This window comes from Schistocerca nitens, chromosome 2, assembly GCF_023898315.1.
Source record: "Schistocerca nitens isolate TAMUIC-IGC-003100 chromosome 2, iqSchNite1.1, whole genome shotgun sequence".
NCBI classification, from domain to species: domain Eukaryota; kingdom Metazoa; phylum Arthropoda; class Insecta; order Orthoptera; family Acrididae; genus Schistocerca; species Schistocerca nitens.
In genome coordinates, this window is record NC_064615.1 from 824,419,135 (window position 1) to 824,434,156 (window position 15,022).

Consider the following 15,022-nt stretch of genomic DNA (forward strand, 5'->3'; position numbering starts at 1 on the left):
ATAGGGAGCACCACAACTGAGACACCCTTCGTTGCATGTACTGGCACCCTTTTTTTTCTGTGGCTATGTTTGCAGTAATCATATTCATAAGATGATGATAAGTTTGTGCATCAGTTGCACAATACTTACTTAAAATTTTAGAAAATTAAAGTTCAAGTGCCACATATAGCAAGTTGCTTAAATTTTTCATGATTGCTGGAAAAGTGTGTTGTCTGCTTTGACAAAGAGACAAATATTCGATGTAGACATGGCAACTTGTGTGTTCAGAATTCTTTTCAAAACATTATTTTTTGTATTTTGATAGTTATGAAAGTAACAAAATGCATTGTAATCAGTGGAAGCTATCTACAAAAATATTGTGGTATACTTTTAATCTGAGGCCATGATTGCTCTTCATAGGATGCACTATCTCTTTATTTTCTTAAATGGCCAAGTATTCATTGTAATCCTTAACCTGTTGTAGATTTTTCTGATTTTACTCAATACTTCTCCACAGAATGGTTAGGACATCGCAATTTATTTATTTATTTATTTATTCTCAGTTTACAAATATAATATTTGTTTTGGATTTTATGGTAGTACTTACATGAGACTGTCTGTTCAAAGCATTTCCCGTTGTTTTACCGAACACTGGTGGTACATTAAGTACAGAGATCTAGAAAAATTAGCAATAGCCAAATACTGTTGTAGGAATAGGTTCAAAATATGCAGATTGTTGCCCTTATATTAGTCTGGATTTTGGTCATCAAAGCGGCCCTGGAAGTCTGAATGTATGTTAACAATTTTGACAGAAATATCGGATGCACAGTAGGCAATGCATGGAAGAAGGCATGTGATATAAACAGACTGTAGAGGAAACCATCCCATATTATATGTCATGATGTAAACTATAACACTGTGGTCAACATTTCATTCCTGGTGCCAATGTAATCTAGTGTTGCAGTTGGCACCTCTACATGATTCACATTTGTGGAACTGTGTCATCTCTTTTGTTTCCTGGTGTAGAGGATGTTGAATATTGTTGAAAGCTCAGAATTATATAGAGTTGACAGCAAAAGTTCACTGAGAACATAGTAGATAACAGAAGTAGAAGCTTAAGTATAGTAGGAAAGTTCTGGTAGAATGTAAATAATTAAGAAGTAAAGGAGACCATTCACCACATAGCAAAAGCGTTGAATCGTTGACAGACACACAGAAGGGAGAAACTTGCTAACATTTGGAATTAATCCTTTCTCAAGTCACAGTACACACACACAAACACTACATAATGTTGGCTGGATGCATAATGCTGTGATTGCAGTTCAGCAGGTGGGCTGGGTCAAGTGGAGGCTGTGCCAGGTACAGTGGAAGGATTCAGATGACTTGGGTTGTAATGCATCGGTTGAACTCAAGCATGTTGTGGCCAGCTGCATTTGTGTCATAAGGTGGTCAACTTCGTTCTTGTCCTCAGTTTGGCAGTGGCCATTCATTCTGATGGACTGCTGGTTGGTTACCATACCAACATAAAATGCTATGTAACGATTGCAGAGGAGTTGGTATATGTCATGGCCACTTTCACAGGTGGCCCTGCCACTGATACGGTAGCATAAGCCTGCAACCAGACTGGAGTGGGAAGTACTGGATAGGTGAATTTGATAGGTCTTGCACCTGAGTCTTCCACAAGGATGTAATCCCTGTGGCAGTGGGTTGGGAGTGGAAGTAGAAGTTGATCAGAAATTTGGGTTGAGTGAGGAGTGGCAAATAGTTTTTCTTCAATTTTTTTTCAATTTTTCATAGCTGTCTGTTAATAGTATACCGTTGCACTTCACGAGCACAGTTTGTTGACATTTACAGAAAATATTCAGCTTCGGTGAACAAACTAAAATATTAAAGTCCAGTCAGGGAATAACATGGCAGTAAAGGAAGTATCTATTCTCGAAAGCTTAGCATTGAAGAGAGAAAAGAAGGAAACTACAAAGAGAGGAATAAGACCAAAAAAACGAGGCCAGTGTGTCTCATCACACTAAAACAACTAGAGGCTTCTGCTGTGTGAAAAGATACTAAAACTCCTTAAGAACTTTAGATTCAGTGTGTAATTGTAACTGTCTTTTGTATTGATTAGCTTTCATTTTAGTCATATTGGCAGGTACTTCCCCGTCATCATCATCATCTTAATACCTTTTATAAAGTTGTGATAGTTATCATTATTCAGATAAGCAGGAATTTTAGCATTTGTCCTTTCCTAAAACAGAAAACGGAGTATTGAATTTGACTATCATTACTAAATCATTAAAACATAATACAAACCTCAAATGATACCGATGTTCACGTTTGCCTAAAATAGTAACCTTTATGTGTATTGTTTGATTTCCAGCAATAATAGATATTGGTTCTGCATCATTCAAATACGATATGCGTCGCCTTACTGAGATTCTTGCCTTCCCAAAGGCATGGTACAGACGAAGTATAGTTCGAAGACTTTTCCTTGGTGATCTGAGCATAAGTGCCACATATAGTGAGGGTGAAGAATCTTCACCTTCCAGCCTTGATGGTGACCCCCTAGCGACTCCTCAGCCTCAGGTGAAAAGTGCCAATGTATTTGACCCTAGGTGAGTCTCAACCCAAGAACTTTTATGAAAAAGTATAAATTTTTGTTCTAGGATCTTTATTGTAACTCTATCATCATTTTCCAGTGGCAGGCACAATGCTGAAGTACACGGACTTTCGAGATCTGCCCCAACAAATGAAAAAAGTCCAATGCTGTCTACAAGAGAGAAGTTGCGTTTAAGTTTGGAGACTGATATATCAAGACAAGCAAAGAGTAAAGGTATGTTTTCATGTAGGAAATATCACTCTGGTTTAATAGTACAGTCAAACACTAAAGAAGTAATTCTATCATCCTACTGTATTTTATCTGCCAGTAGTGTTATTATAATATAAAATTTATTCCAATCCATTGTTGTTCAGTGATACAGCAGCCTTCTATTGTGATTAATATTAAAAGACAGTTCTAGATTGCAGAAGGCTCTTTATTGGCTCAAAAATAATCCATTTCACATGGGTAGGGTGTCATCAGGTTATCTGGAAGTAAAATGAAAAACAGACATAATAAGTAACTGGGTGTGGTCCTATCCTGAGCCACTATATTCATCAGTAAAAACCAAAAAAAGTAGATATGCCAGATGTAAAGGATAGGAAATATGTCCTGTTAATACCATGATAGGGAACCCAAGTGAGAAGATCTCTGAATATTTGCTTGAACTGCTCCGCAACGAATATGTCTTTTGTGATAATTTTGGTATATCTAATAGAAGAGAGCTTGTAAAACTTTCGAGTGGCAAATCTTTCCCAGTGGGCAGTGATCTGCTCTCTTTGGGTATAGTAATCCTACACACAAACATCCCATTAAAAGAGGCTGTCTCCATTATTCAAGATAATTTGCTCGTGTACCAGCATTTCAGAACTGATGAAATTGTGTGGGTAATAACTTTGCTTAGACTTTTGTCATCATACAATTATTTTACTTTTGATAAAAATTTTACAGCCAGCCATATGAACTAGCTGTGGGGAATTGTCTTGTAGGGCGTCTTACTGACATATTTGCCAACTATTTGTAATGTAATTATTTTGACCAGGCCTCCATTACTTTGACTAAAATCTGTTTTTACAGACATTATGTGGAAGATATTTGCATGGCATTTGACAGTGAAGATGACGACATTGCACATCTGGTAGAAGAATTCAGTCGCCTCCATGGTAAAATTATCTTTACACACAAAGTTTTGAATAGTGAGGGAGTCCTAAACTTTCCTGATATGAAACTTTGCCTTTTTGACAAAGTCATTAAATTCAATATTAACCTAAGCCTTCAACAAATGATTCTGTCATACATGCCATGTCCTCTCATCCCCGTAAATATAAGATGGCTTACTTTAGAACCATGATAATTATATCACTGAAGCTCCACTGACAGCAGAATCAAGTAATAGTGAACTGGATAAATTAATATATGTGACTACAGTCCTTCCATGATTGACAAGTTGTATGGGCTAAAGACAACACCAAGTAACCATGAAGTTGCCCACAGTCCTTCACTGCAGGATTATAGATGTGCTAAGTTCCTGTTCTTATGTAATATGTCATACAGAACTGCCAGATTCTTTCATGATCTTAATTTAAAGATGGTATTCACCAGTTCTAACACGATGCAGTACCAGTATATTGTTGTAACCCAACAAGGGTCACAACATATGTGAATCCCTCAGTCAAATAGGAAGCAATGTGGCATTTTTCGGGTCTACCAACTCGATATGCAAGCGGCTTTGTGCACAGGAATAAGTCGGTGACAGGGGCTGACTGAGGTTTATCAGGTTTCTGTGGGTGGAGACATACAAAGTGTCAGGCTAGGGTGGTAGAAATGAAGAAATGAGCTTCTCGGTTGGTACCTTTGTCTAGAATCATGAAAAGGAGCCAGTTTCTTATTGCTCAAATTGAACTCTCAGGTTCTGTTACACATCACACTGTGAGTGACAATCAGTCATAGGTGCAAATAAGCCATGATAGGCTAACTACCCACAATCCAGAAGTATGTATAGGCAAGAATGCAAGTCCTTTCTAGTATACAAATGTAATTGAATAGATTCTTTCACTCACATAATTTTCTGCTGTTAGCTGAAGGACACCCAATCCTATCAGCTGGCAGGAGCTCTCAAACTGTTGAACTCTGCCCTGCTCGTTAATAGGGGGCTTCTTTGTACTGTATTAGGGTTGTTTGCTTATAGGTAGTACATGACGGCATCATATCTTTACCTGCAGTTCACAGTCAGCCAGCTTGAAATCAGCAGTTCATTAATGTTTGCGACTTTATATTTGTCTGGTGAAAGTGTCCAGCTCTGTACATCGCAATCCATGTTTCCAGGTTCTACTTGTTAAAATTCTTACCAAGACAACTTTTTTTTTTTTCATCCCTTCGTAATGTGGTCATTACAATATTCATAATGAACAACCCCGTAAAGATAGGTATACTGCTTCTGGAGTATATAAGCTTGGGTGTAACAAGTGTAATGCAGCCTACATCAGTCAAACCGAAAGGACATTCAAAACTACATTCCAAGAACATTTGCTCACAAAGAGGGGTCAGGTAAAGCACAATTTTCTCTTTGATGAGTGTCTCAAATCTAGTGGCCACCAGCCACCCACACTCAGAAACCTTCTGACTTTAGACTGTGCTCCCAAAGGGAGGAGACTTAACCTCTGGAAGAAATTTAAATCATTAGGTGCTCATGTACTATGAAATATGTGTTACTCAAATTGCCCAGTAAAAACCACCTTTTAATGAGTTTGTGTTCCCTATCTTAAAGAATTTTTGGATTCCTACAGTATGTTTCATCAATAAGGCTTATTTTATATTTATATCTCTTCATGTTTTTACATTAAATAATTGTGTATTGTAGCTACATAATTCTCTTTAGTATATTCGAGGTTTGTAGTTTCTCTCATTTTATATTAAAGGTTCCTGCTATTCACAGAAAAGTCTTATAGTAATTTTAGCTTATACACTAATTGTATAGGCCTATATAGTCTGCACAAGCACAGGCTCTGTTTTTGCTTTAGTCTTATTACATAATTATTCCAATGATGCACTCACTCTTATGTGCTCCCAATCCATGCCCCTGTGGATAATATTTTATTATGCAGTTACTGGTTTTAATTTATAGAGCTGGTTGTAGGTTTCTGTTATGGTTGTATCTTAAAAAAATAGTTTTGTAACTGCATTATATTTTATGGAATATTTGAGAGTACAGTTTTGTCTTAATTTATGCTGAAAGTTCCTGTTCATGACAACAGAAGTATATGCCTGTTGTAGGATTAAACTAATTGTGTTTTGGGCTATACACTCTTGACAATTACTGGCACTCTTTTAGTTTTAGTCATTCTGTACAAAAAATTTTAAATTTCTCTTAGAATTACTACCCCTTATGTACCTTTTGGTTTGTATATTGTGTTGTGTAGTGCTTGTTATGTTATATTCTTGGTATTTGTCAGGTTCCCCACTCTGTTTATTGTATTACACACCTCTGCCACATTTCTTCTTCCTGTCGCTAAATCTTTTCTATTCCATTGTAATATGTTTGCCTACATGAACCCTAAGCCTCAGGTAATGGGCAGGTTTCTATAATAATGTTTATGCAATTTGTTTCCTGTTTGTGGCCCACTTACGAGAATTTCTTTTTCTCTAGAATAATGATTTTTCAGTGACAACTTTGTACGTGCATTTGGTGCCATGTAGCAATAGTTATCTTTACTGGTACCATCAGTTGCTTCTGATCTTGTCAGTACTGTATGTACACTATGTGATCGTCGACTGACCACCTGCAATTTGTTCTGGAGTCATGCTTAGTGTTTTTGAGTGTGGTCTGGTAGGGTTCCTGCACTTAACTTAGGATCCACTTAGCAACTAATAAATACACGAAACCCTCCGTTGCCAAATTAACCTTTATAGTAATTTTAATTAATGTGGATGCCATAAAAACACCAAACATGGAGGCAAAATGCACGCATCTAAAGGCTACTTAAAAAAGGAATAAAATCACTTAAATTTGTTTCCACAAAAGGAGAATACAACGTCCAATTCGGACCTCCCTAACACTTACATTTTACTGACATTAAATATAACAAGATAAATAATCATACATGTGACGAGAACAAATGAATAACACTATCAGTCTTTACAGATGAGAATACGACTTCATCCACGAAGGTTCACGCCCTGGCAAGGGAGATACTTAACTTCAACATATAAGATGATTACAGTAAGCTCTAATTCCACTCGACAAACGTAGTAACGATATAAGCGAGACAAATGTACTGAAGGAGGATAGCCGGATGTGCTGTAGTAAAAAGGGCCACTATCAACCCTGTCAGGATGTGACCCCCTTGAACACATCAGTTTCATCTACCTGCAACATACACAGAGTCATTTGTAGCTTCTTAAAAACAATTAACATGAAAAGCCACAATGCGTAACACACTAATAAAATACAAATGACTACTTCAAAGAACTAGCTCTTCTTTAGACAAAGCAAACAACAGAATATTAATAACACATAAAATACTTCTAACCTATAACAAACTAAGGTACCACGTAATAGAATATCGTCTTGAGCTCATAGAATACTCAGTTTGACTTGCCTGTTTATAGGTCTTACAACTCAACTTACAGTGTCAGCTTAAGCAAACCCGTGAATACAAAACTCGAAATATGACAGGAACGATTGAAGCCACTGACACTGCTAGGCTGCCACACAGAGTAGACAATAGTAATTTACAGCGGCACACAACCAACCTTACATCTCCAATTTATTATAATCACAATAAACAATTTTATGTATAATATGAACCATGGACCTTGCTGTTGGTGGGGAGGCTTGGGTGCCTCAGCGATACAGATGGCCGTACCGTAGGTGCAACCACAACGGAGGGGTATCTGTTGAGAGGCCAGACAAACGTGTGGTTCCTGAAGAGGGGCAGCAACCTTTTCAGTAGTTGCAGGGGCAACAGTCTGGATGATTGACTGATCTGGCCCTGTAACACTAACCAAAACGGCCTTGCTGTTTTGGTACTGCGAACGGCTGAAAGCAAGGGGAAACTACAGCCGTAATTTTTCCCGAGGGCATGCAGCTTTACTGTATGGTTAAATGATGATGGCGTCCTCTTGGGTAAAATATTCCGGAGGTAAAATAGTGCCCCATTCGGATCTCCGGGCGGGGACTACTCAAGAGGACGTCGTTATCAGGAGAAAGGAAACTGGCATTCTACGGATCGGAGTGTGGAATGTCAGATCGCTTAATCGGGCACGTAGGTTAGAAAATTTAAAAAGGGAAATGGATAGGGTAAAGTTAGATATAGTGGGAATTAGTGAAGTTCGGTGGCAGGACGAACAAGACTTTTGGTCAGGTGATTACAGGGTTATAAATACAAATTCAAATAGAGGTAATGCAGGAGTAGGTTTAATAATGAATAAAAAAAATAGGAGTGCGGGTAAGCTACTACAAACAGCAAAGTGAACGCATTATTGTGGCTGAGATAGACACGAAGCCCATGCCTACTACAGTAGTACAAGTTTATATGCCAACTAGCTCTGCAGAGGATGAAGAAATTGATGAAATGTATGATGAGATAAAATAAATTATTCAGGTAGTGAAGGGAGACAAAAATTTAATAGTCATGGGTGACTGGAATTCGTCAGTAGGAAAAGGGAGAGAAGGAAACATAGTAGGTGAATATGGATTGGGGTTAAGAAATGAAAGAGGAAGCCGTCTGGTAGAATTCTGCACAGAGCATAACTTAATCATAGGTAACACTTGGTTCAAGAATCATAAAAGAAGGTTGTATACATGCAAGAATCCTGGAGATACTAGTAGGTTTCAGATAGATTATATAATGGTAAGAGAGAGATTTAGGAACCAGGTTTTAAATTGTAAGACATTTCCAGGGGCAGATGTGGACTCTGACCACAATCTATTGGTTATGAACTGTAGATTAAAACTGAAGAAACTGCAAAAAGGTGGGAATTTAAGGAGATGGGACCTGGATAAACTGACTAAACCAGAGGTTGTAGAGAGTTTCAGAGAGAGCATAAGGGAACAATTGACAGGAATGGGGGAAAGAAATACAGTAGAAGAAGAATGGATAGCTCTGAGGGATGAAGTAGTGAAGGCAGCAGAGGATCAAATAGGTAAAAAGACGAGGGCTAGTAGAAATCCTTGGGTAACAGAAGAAATATTGAATTTAATTGATGAAAGGAGAAAATATAAAAGTGCAGTAAATGAAGCAGGCGAAAAGGAATACAAACGTCTCAAAAATGATATCGACAGGAAGTGCAGAATGGCTAAGCAGGGATGGCTAGAGGACAAATCTAAGGATGTAGACGCTTACCTCACTAGGGGCAAGATAGATACTGCCTACAGGAAAATTAAAGAGACCTTTGGAGAAAAGAGAGCCACTTCTATGAATATCAAGAGCTCAGATGGAAACCCAGTTTTAAGCAAAGAAGGGAAAGCAGAAAGGTGGAAGGAGTATATAGAGGGTCTATACAAGGTCGATGTACTTGAGGACAATATTATAGAAATGGAAGAGGATGTAGATGAAGATGAAATGGGAGATACGATACTGCGTGAAGAGTTTGACAGAGCACTGAAAGACCAGAGTCGAAACAAGGCCCCGGGAGTAGACAACATTCCATTAGAACTACTGATGGCCTTGGGAGAGCCAGTCATGACAAAACTCTACCATCTGGTGAGCAAGATGTATGAGACAGGCGAAATACCCTCAGACTTCAAGAAGAATATAATAATTCCAATCCCAAAGAAAGCAGGTGTTGACAGATGTGAGAATTACCGAACTATCAGTTTAATAAGTCACGGCTGCAAAATACTAATGCGAATTCTTTACAGACAAATGGAAAAACTGGTAGAAGCCGACCTTGGGGAAGATCAGTTTGGATTCCGTAGAAATGTTGGAACACGTGAGGCAATACTGACCTTACGACCTATCTTAGAAGAAAGATTAAGGAAAGGCAAACCTACGTTTCTAGCATTTGTAGACTTAGAGAAAGCTTTTGACAATGTTGACTGGAATACTCTCTTTCAAATTCTAAAGGTGGCAGGGGTAAAATACAGGGAGTGAAAGGCTATTTACAATTTGTACAGAAACCAGATGGCAGTTATAAGAGTTGAGGGGCACGAAAGGGAAGCATTGGTTGGGAAGGGAGTGAGACAGGGTTGTAGCCTTTCCCCGATGCTACTCAATCTGTATATTGAGCAAGCAGTAAAGGAAACAAAAGAAAAGTTCAGAGTAGGCATTAAAATCCATGGAGAAGAAATAAAAACTTTGAGGTTCACCGATGACATTGTAATTCTGTCAGAGACAGCAAAGGACTTAGAAGAACAGTTGAATGGAATGGACAGTGCCTTGAAAGTAGGATATAAGATGAACATCAACAAAAGCAAAACGAGGATAATGGAATGTAGTCGAATTAAGTCGGGTGATGCTGAGGGAATTAGATTAGGAAATGAGACGCTTAAAGTAGTAAAGTAGTTTTGCTATTTGGGGAGCAAAATAACTGATGATGGTCGAAGTAGAGAGGATATAAAATGTAGACTGGCAATGGCAAGGAAAGCGTTTCTGAAGAAGAGAAATTTGTTAACATCGAATATAGATTTAAATGTCAGGAAGTCGTTTCTGAAAGTATTTGTATGGAGTGTAGCCATGTATGGAAGTGAAACATGGACGATAACCAGTTTGGACAAGAAGAGAATAGAAGCTTTCGAAATGTGGTGCTACAGAAGAATGCTGAAGATTAGATGGGTAGATCACATAACTAATGAGGAGGTATTGAATAGAATTGGGGAGAAGAGGAGTTTGTGGCACAACTTGACTAGAAGAAGGGATCGGTTGGTAGGACATGTTTTGAGGCATCAGGGGATCACAAATTTAGCATTGGAGGGCAGTGTGGAGGATAAAAATCGTAGAGGGAGACCAAGAGATATATACACTAAGCAGATTCAAAAGGATGTAGGTTGCAGTAAGTACTGGGAGATGAAGAAGCTTGCACAGGATAGAGTAGCATGGAGAGCTGCATCAAACCAGTCTCAGGACTGAAGACCACAACAACAACAACAACAACAACAACAATTACTTACAGTACCATGACAACCTCCGAATAACACTTATTACCCAAGATAGGTGCTGGTATCGAAAGGCACCTTTAGTAATACAGAGTTCGAGTGTATTCACTTATTGGAAGGGTTTCAACTTTACATCCCTTTCCACATAGCTCTCTGTTTACACACTTCTATAACTTCTGCAACTAAAGAAGGGCATATAAATGCACATATAACTGACACAGATTTAAGCAGAATAAAACAGTACCTTAGTATGGCACAAATGGCTTCATTTGCTTTACATGTGGGATATCTTCACCATTCAGTAATTCCGAAATATAATCAACAACGCTTGAGAGCAAGACGTCGCCGTGGTATCAGCTATTTACTTCACGTAATTTCCTGCACAGACACAAGGCAGACGAAGCGTTTTCACATGCAACAGCAGCGAGCATCACACATTTCCTTCATCATGCCGTAACATATCTCAATTTCAATGGCCAGTAACAAGAACCTATACATGCCCTCACAGCAGAAAAGTACCAAAACACAACAGTGCACCACCGCGATAACAAACCCGAGGTCCCATCAAGTCACTGCCGGGATGTCTCGCTGACCTTGCCCATAGCATGCAGGCGTTGTACCACAGGCCTCACGGTAATCGTCAACAAGCCACCTCCGACGCTGCAAATATCCAGTCCACTGTCTCTTTTCTCTCTCCGTTAACCACCCGACCACCAGCCTGAATTGCTGAAGGCAAAGATGGTGACCCTATAATCGATGGCAGCAATGCCATTCTAAGTGCGAGAACACTGGCGCCAGCTACGCCATGGCTCAGTCTTCATGGTTTTTATGTCATATTTTATGATGTTTTTCACATTTGTTTAGCAGCTGTTTTAGGCGTATTTGATGAGTGCTTTTTGGTATTTATTATAACAGTTTTTACATTCTTTCGTGTCCTTTACATCTTGCATATCTGAGTTTTGGTTTTCACACTTTGGTATAGTAGCTCACGGTAGGACCACACTCGGTTATTTAGTATATCCATTTTTCATTGTACTTCTAGATATCCTGATGACGCCCTACCTGTGTGAAATGCATCAAAGATGGTTTTTAATATTAATTATTACAATATATTCAAAGAGTGTTGCACTTGTTTTTAAATAATAATTCATTAGATATCCACTTAATGTTACACAATTTCTGTAGTGTTTCTTATTTGTGTATAAGAATGCTCAGTACAAGAAATTAATCAACAGGCACCAGTACAAGAAATCGACTTTTCAACTGAGTACGTTCATAGCCAACTTTGTCCACTTAACTTTCACTTTTCCTGTCAGAATTTTATTTACAGTCATATTTGGCTAAGTTTATGAATGATCATGAGTGTCCTATAACCTTCTCTCTATTACATCAACTACAATGTGACACAGATGTAAAATGTGATTGATTCATCTTGTTGCATAAAATTTTCAAACCACACTCTATAATCACTTGATAGTTCACAATTCCAGTCCATGCTGCATCTTCGTGAAATGTAAACACACCAAGACAATAATCCAGATAGTACAATGCCAAGCAGTGGAACAGCAATCTCAAAACTTAGTCCAGTTCAGTTCCAGTAAAAAGCTAGATCATAAAAGTTTAGTGTAAGTGAGGTTTTGCTGTTGGGTGCCACATATATGGCACTTTCCTTTATAAAAGAATTTTGACAGTTTATGATCTTCTGTTTCTGAGACAGTTAACCTTCGGTTCGTCCCATCCTATTCTGCAGCAACTCCCTTGACCCAAACTCCTTAGTAGCTTACCTCTTATCACTGTAATTCCTGATAGCTTTGTGGCTTCCAGTCTTCCAACAATTATCACGTATCCATCTTTCTTGTATGTTACAGGCCATAAACAAAAATTTTTCATACCTGTATTTGATTATAGACGTATTTTGAAACTTCATTTCCTTATAAAGACTTCATTAGTCATAATAAGTGTCAAACATTTGAAAATTTCTTTTATTAAAAAAATATATGAATTTTAATGTTATAAATTATTGTTCTATGCTTATTTCAGAGGCAGGCAATGTTCATGCAAAATCTGACTCTCCAAGTCCATCTGACCAAAAACAAGGAGCTGCTTGGGAAACACTTGTATTATTTGCTGTGAACTTCACCAAACTTAATGTCCATATGAACATGGGGAATGTAATGGGCAATGTAATGTAAGAAATTAAAACGATGTAAAAGTAGCATAACTGAAGTACTATTCCAGTACCATTAGTAAATAATCCTGTAACATATATATTATAAAAACATATTAATTTGTATACCCTAATACAGTTGTTTAAGATTGAAAAATATTTTTACAGGTGGCTAACCAAAGATTTTAAATCAGAGGGACGTCTGTCAATTGGAAGTAATGGGCATAAAAATATGTATATTGGGTTTGGACTTGGCGGTTCCAGTCTGGATGCCAAAGGAGGAATTGTAGGTGGTACAATAGAGCTGAGTAAAATTGATACATACAGTGAGTATTTGTTTTATTAGGAAACTGTAACTATGTGCTAAGAATTGTTGACAATTTGTAACAATTATTTACTATATCCTTATGAAAATATTGACAAGAAAAGAAAACACTACAGACCATACCTTTAGTTTCAGTGCAAAGAAGGTATATTCCTGGTTTGGTATCAGTAATGAAGTGATTAAGACTCAAGTGTCATTGCATTGCTTATTTATTTCATTCTCAAGATCCATTATCCTTGGAAAAGAAAACACATTTCCAAGAGGTCACGTGCAAATGGTAAACAGAAATAAGAACACAAATGGTGCCAACAAAAACCCTAGGAACTCCAGAGCCTATCATTTGTCAGGGTCTCGTAGAGTTTTGACACTTTAATAAAAGAGATACATGGACCTGTCCATCCATTATTAGGAATCCTGAAAGCTGCATAAATTACGACCACCCTCATTGACATGACATCTTGAGTCGCTGAATACGGCACTTCATCCCACCCTTCAACTTTCATTCTGCTGCTGCAGAAAACATTCTCAAACATGCCCCACAACTTTCAGCACAACATTGGCTGGCAGTCCCATCAACATTTTAAGACTGAAGCAATGCTTTAAATAGCATGAAACCGAGAAAAGCACCCGGAGCTGATAGCGCCCCTTGTGGAGATCACTCAAAGAGATGGCTTACCTCTGAAAATTAGACTCTTTTCCCCATTTCTTCAAATGTGCAAACCCTAAGGTATCAGCTGACTTGAAGAACCCAGTAATTGTCAGAATTTTTTTAAAAAAGTGACCGAACCATCTGTTGTAATAACAGTGGCCTATCATTGCTCTCCATGACTGGAAAATTTTTTTCCAAAAATTTGTTCAGTTATGTCCATACTCTTTCCAAATGTGTACTTCCAAAATCTCAGTGCAGATTTCACACTTCCAGAGATACTATTGATATGATCTGTGTGTGACAACTGCAGGGACCAACAAAAGCCTTTAATATTATCATTCTATAAACCAGAAAAGGCCTTTGACATGGTGCCTACATGAGCTGTGTGGAAAGTCTTAAAATGTTTCCACTACGTGTTTAACTGATTCAGGTTCTCCATGATGACATGTCTGGACAAGTGCTATAACAAAATGGAACATATGATAATTTCCCCATTACTAACGGGCTCTAATGAGGATGTGTCCTTGCACCAACTTTGTTTGCCCCTGTACCTTCCAGCCATATTTTGACACTCTGTAAACAACACATGTTTGATAGAGGATTATTTAAGCAGTGCAGCCTTTATTCTAAAAGGTTCATTAAGTCTCACCCAGATAAGTGCACTGCAATATGGAGACGATGCTTCTCCAGCTCATACACCTGCAGAGCTGCAACCATCTCTAAATTGTGTCTCTTGTAAATATGAGTGATTTGGCCTAACCATCAGCATCCCAATAACAAAGGTACTTGCACAACAGACTCCTGTAACTGCTTTTCCAGATTTGAGTATCTCTATTTCCAACAATCCATTGAAATAAGGGTGATCATTTTCTGTACCTAAGAAGTATCTTAACCCTTTCCAGCCCAACTTTTATTTACTTGTGGGAAAAAATATTTTTTCACGTATTTCCCTACATAATGATTGGAATAATATATATTTATAAGAAATTTTGTTATTTTTTTGTTTTTGGAGGAAAATTTGGGATGACTCCATATGGCATCATTGGGCAGGATTTGTTTCCTTCAGTCAGGTGCTTGGTAATGGAACTTGAATGAATATTTTAATTACACAATTTGATGCAGTTTATTAAAGAAAAATTAGTACATACAATAATGCAACTTGCATTTCAGGACAATTTTATGTTTTTTTACAGCATGATTGTTACTTTACATGA

At 37.9% G+C, this 15,022-nt stretch overlaps 1 protein-coding gene across 1 annotated transcript in view; it reads left to right on the top strand.

Moving 5' to 3' along the window:
• Positions 1-15,022, top strand: part of LOC126237082 (transmembrane protein KIAA1109 homolog) — a 567,281-nt gene that overhangs the window by 469,627 nt on the left and 82,632 nt on the right. Inside the window, exons 76-79 of the mRNA XM_049946881.1 lie at positions 2,354-2,588; positions 2,673-2,806; positions 12,708-12,855; positions 13,003-13,160. Of these exons, the coding sequence (XP_049802838.1) occupies positions 2,354-2,588; positions 2,673-2,806; positions 12,708-12,855; positions 13,003-13,160 (675 nt within the window). The remainder of the gene's footprint in view (positions 1-2,353; positions 2,589-2,672; positions 2,807-12,707; positions 12,856-13,002; positions 13,161-15,022) is intronic.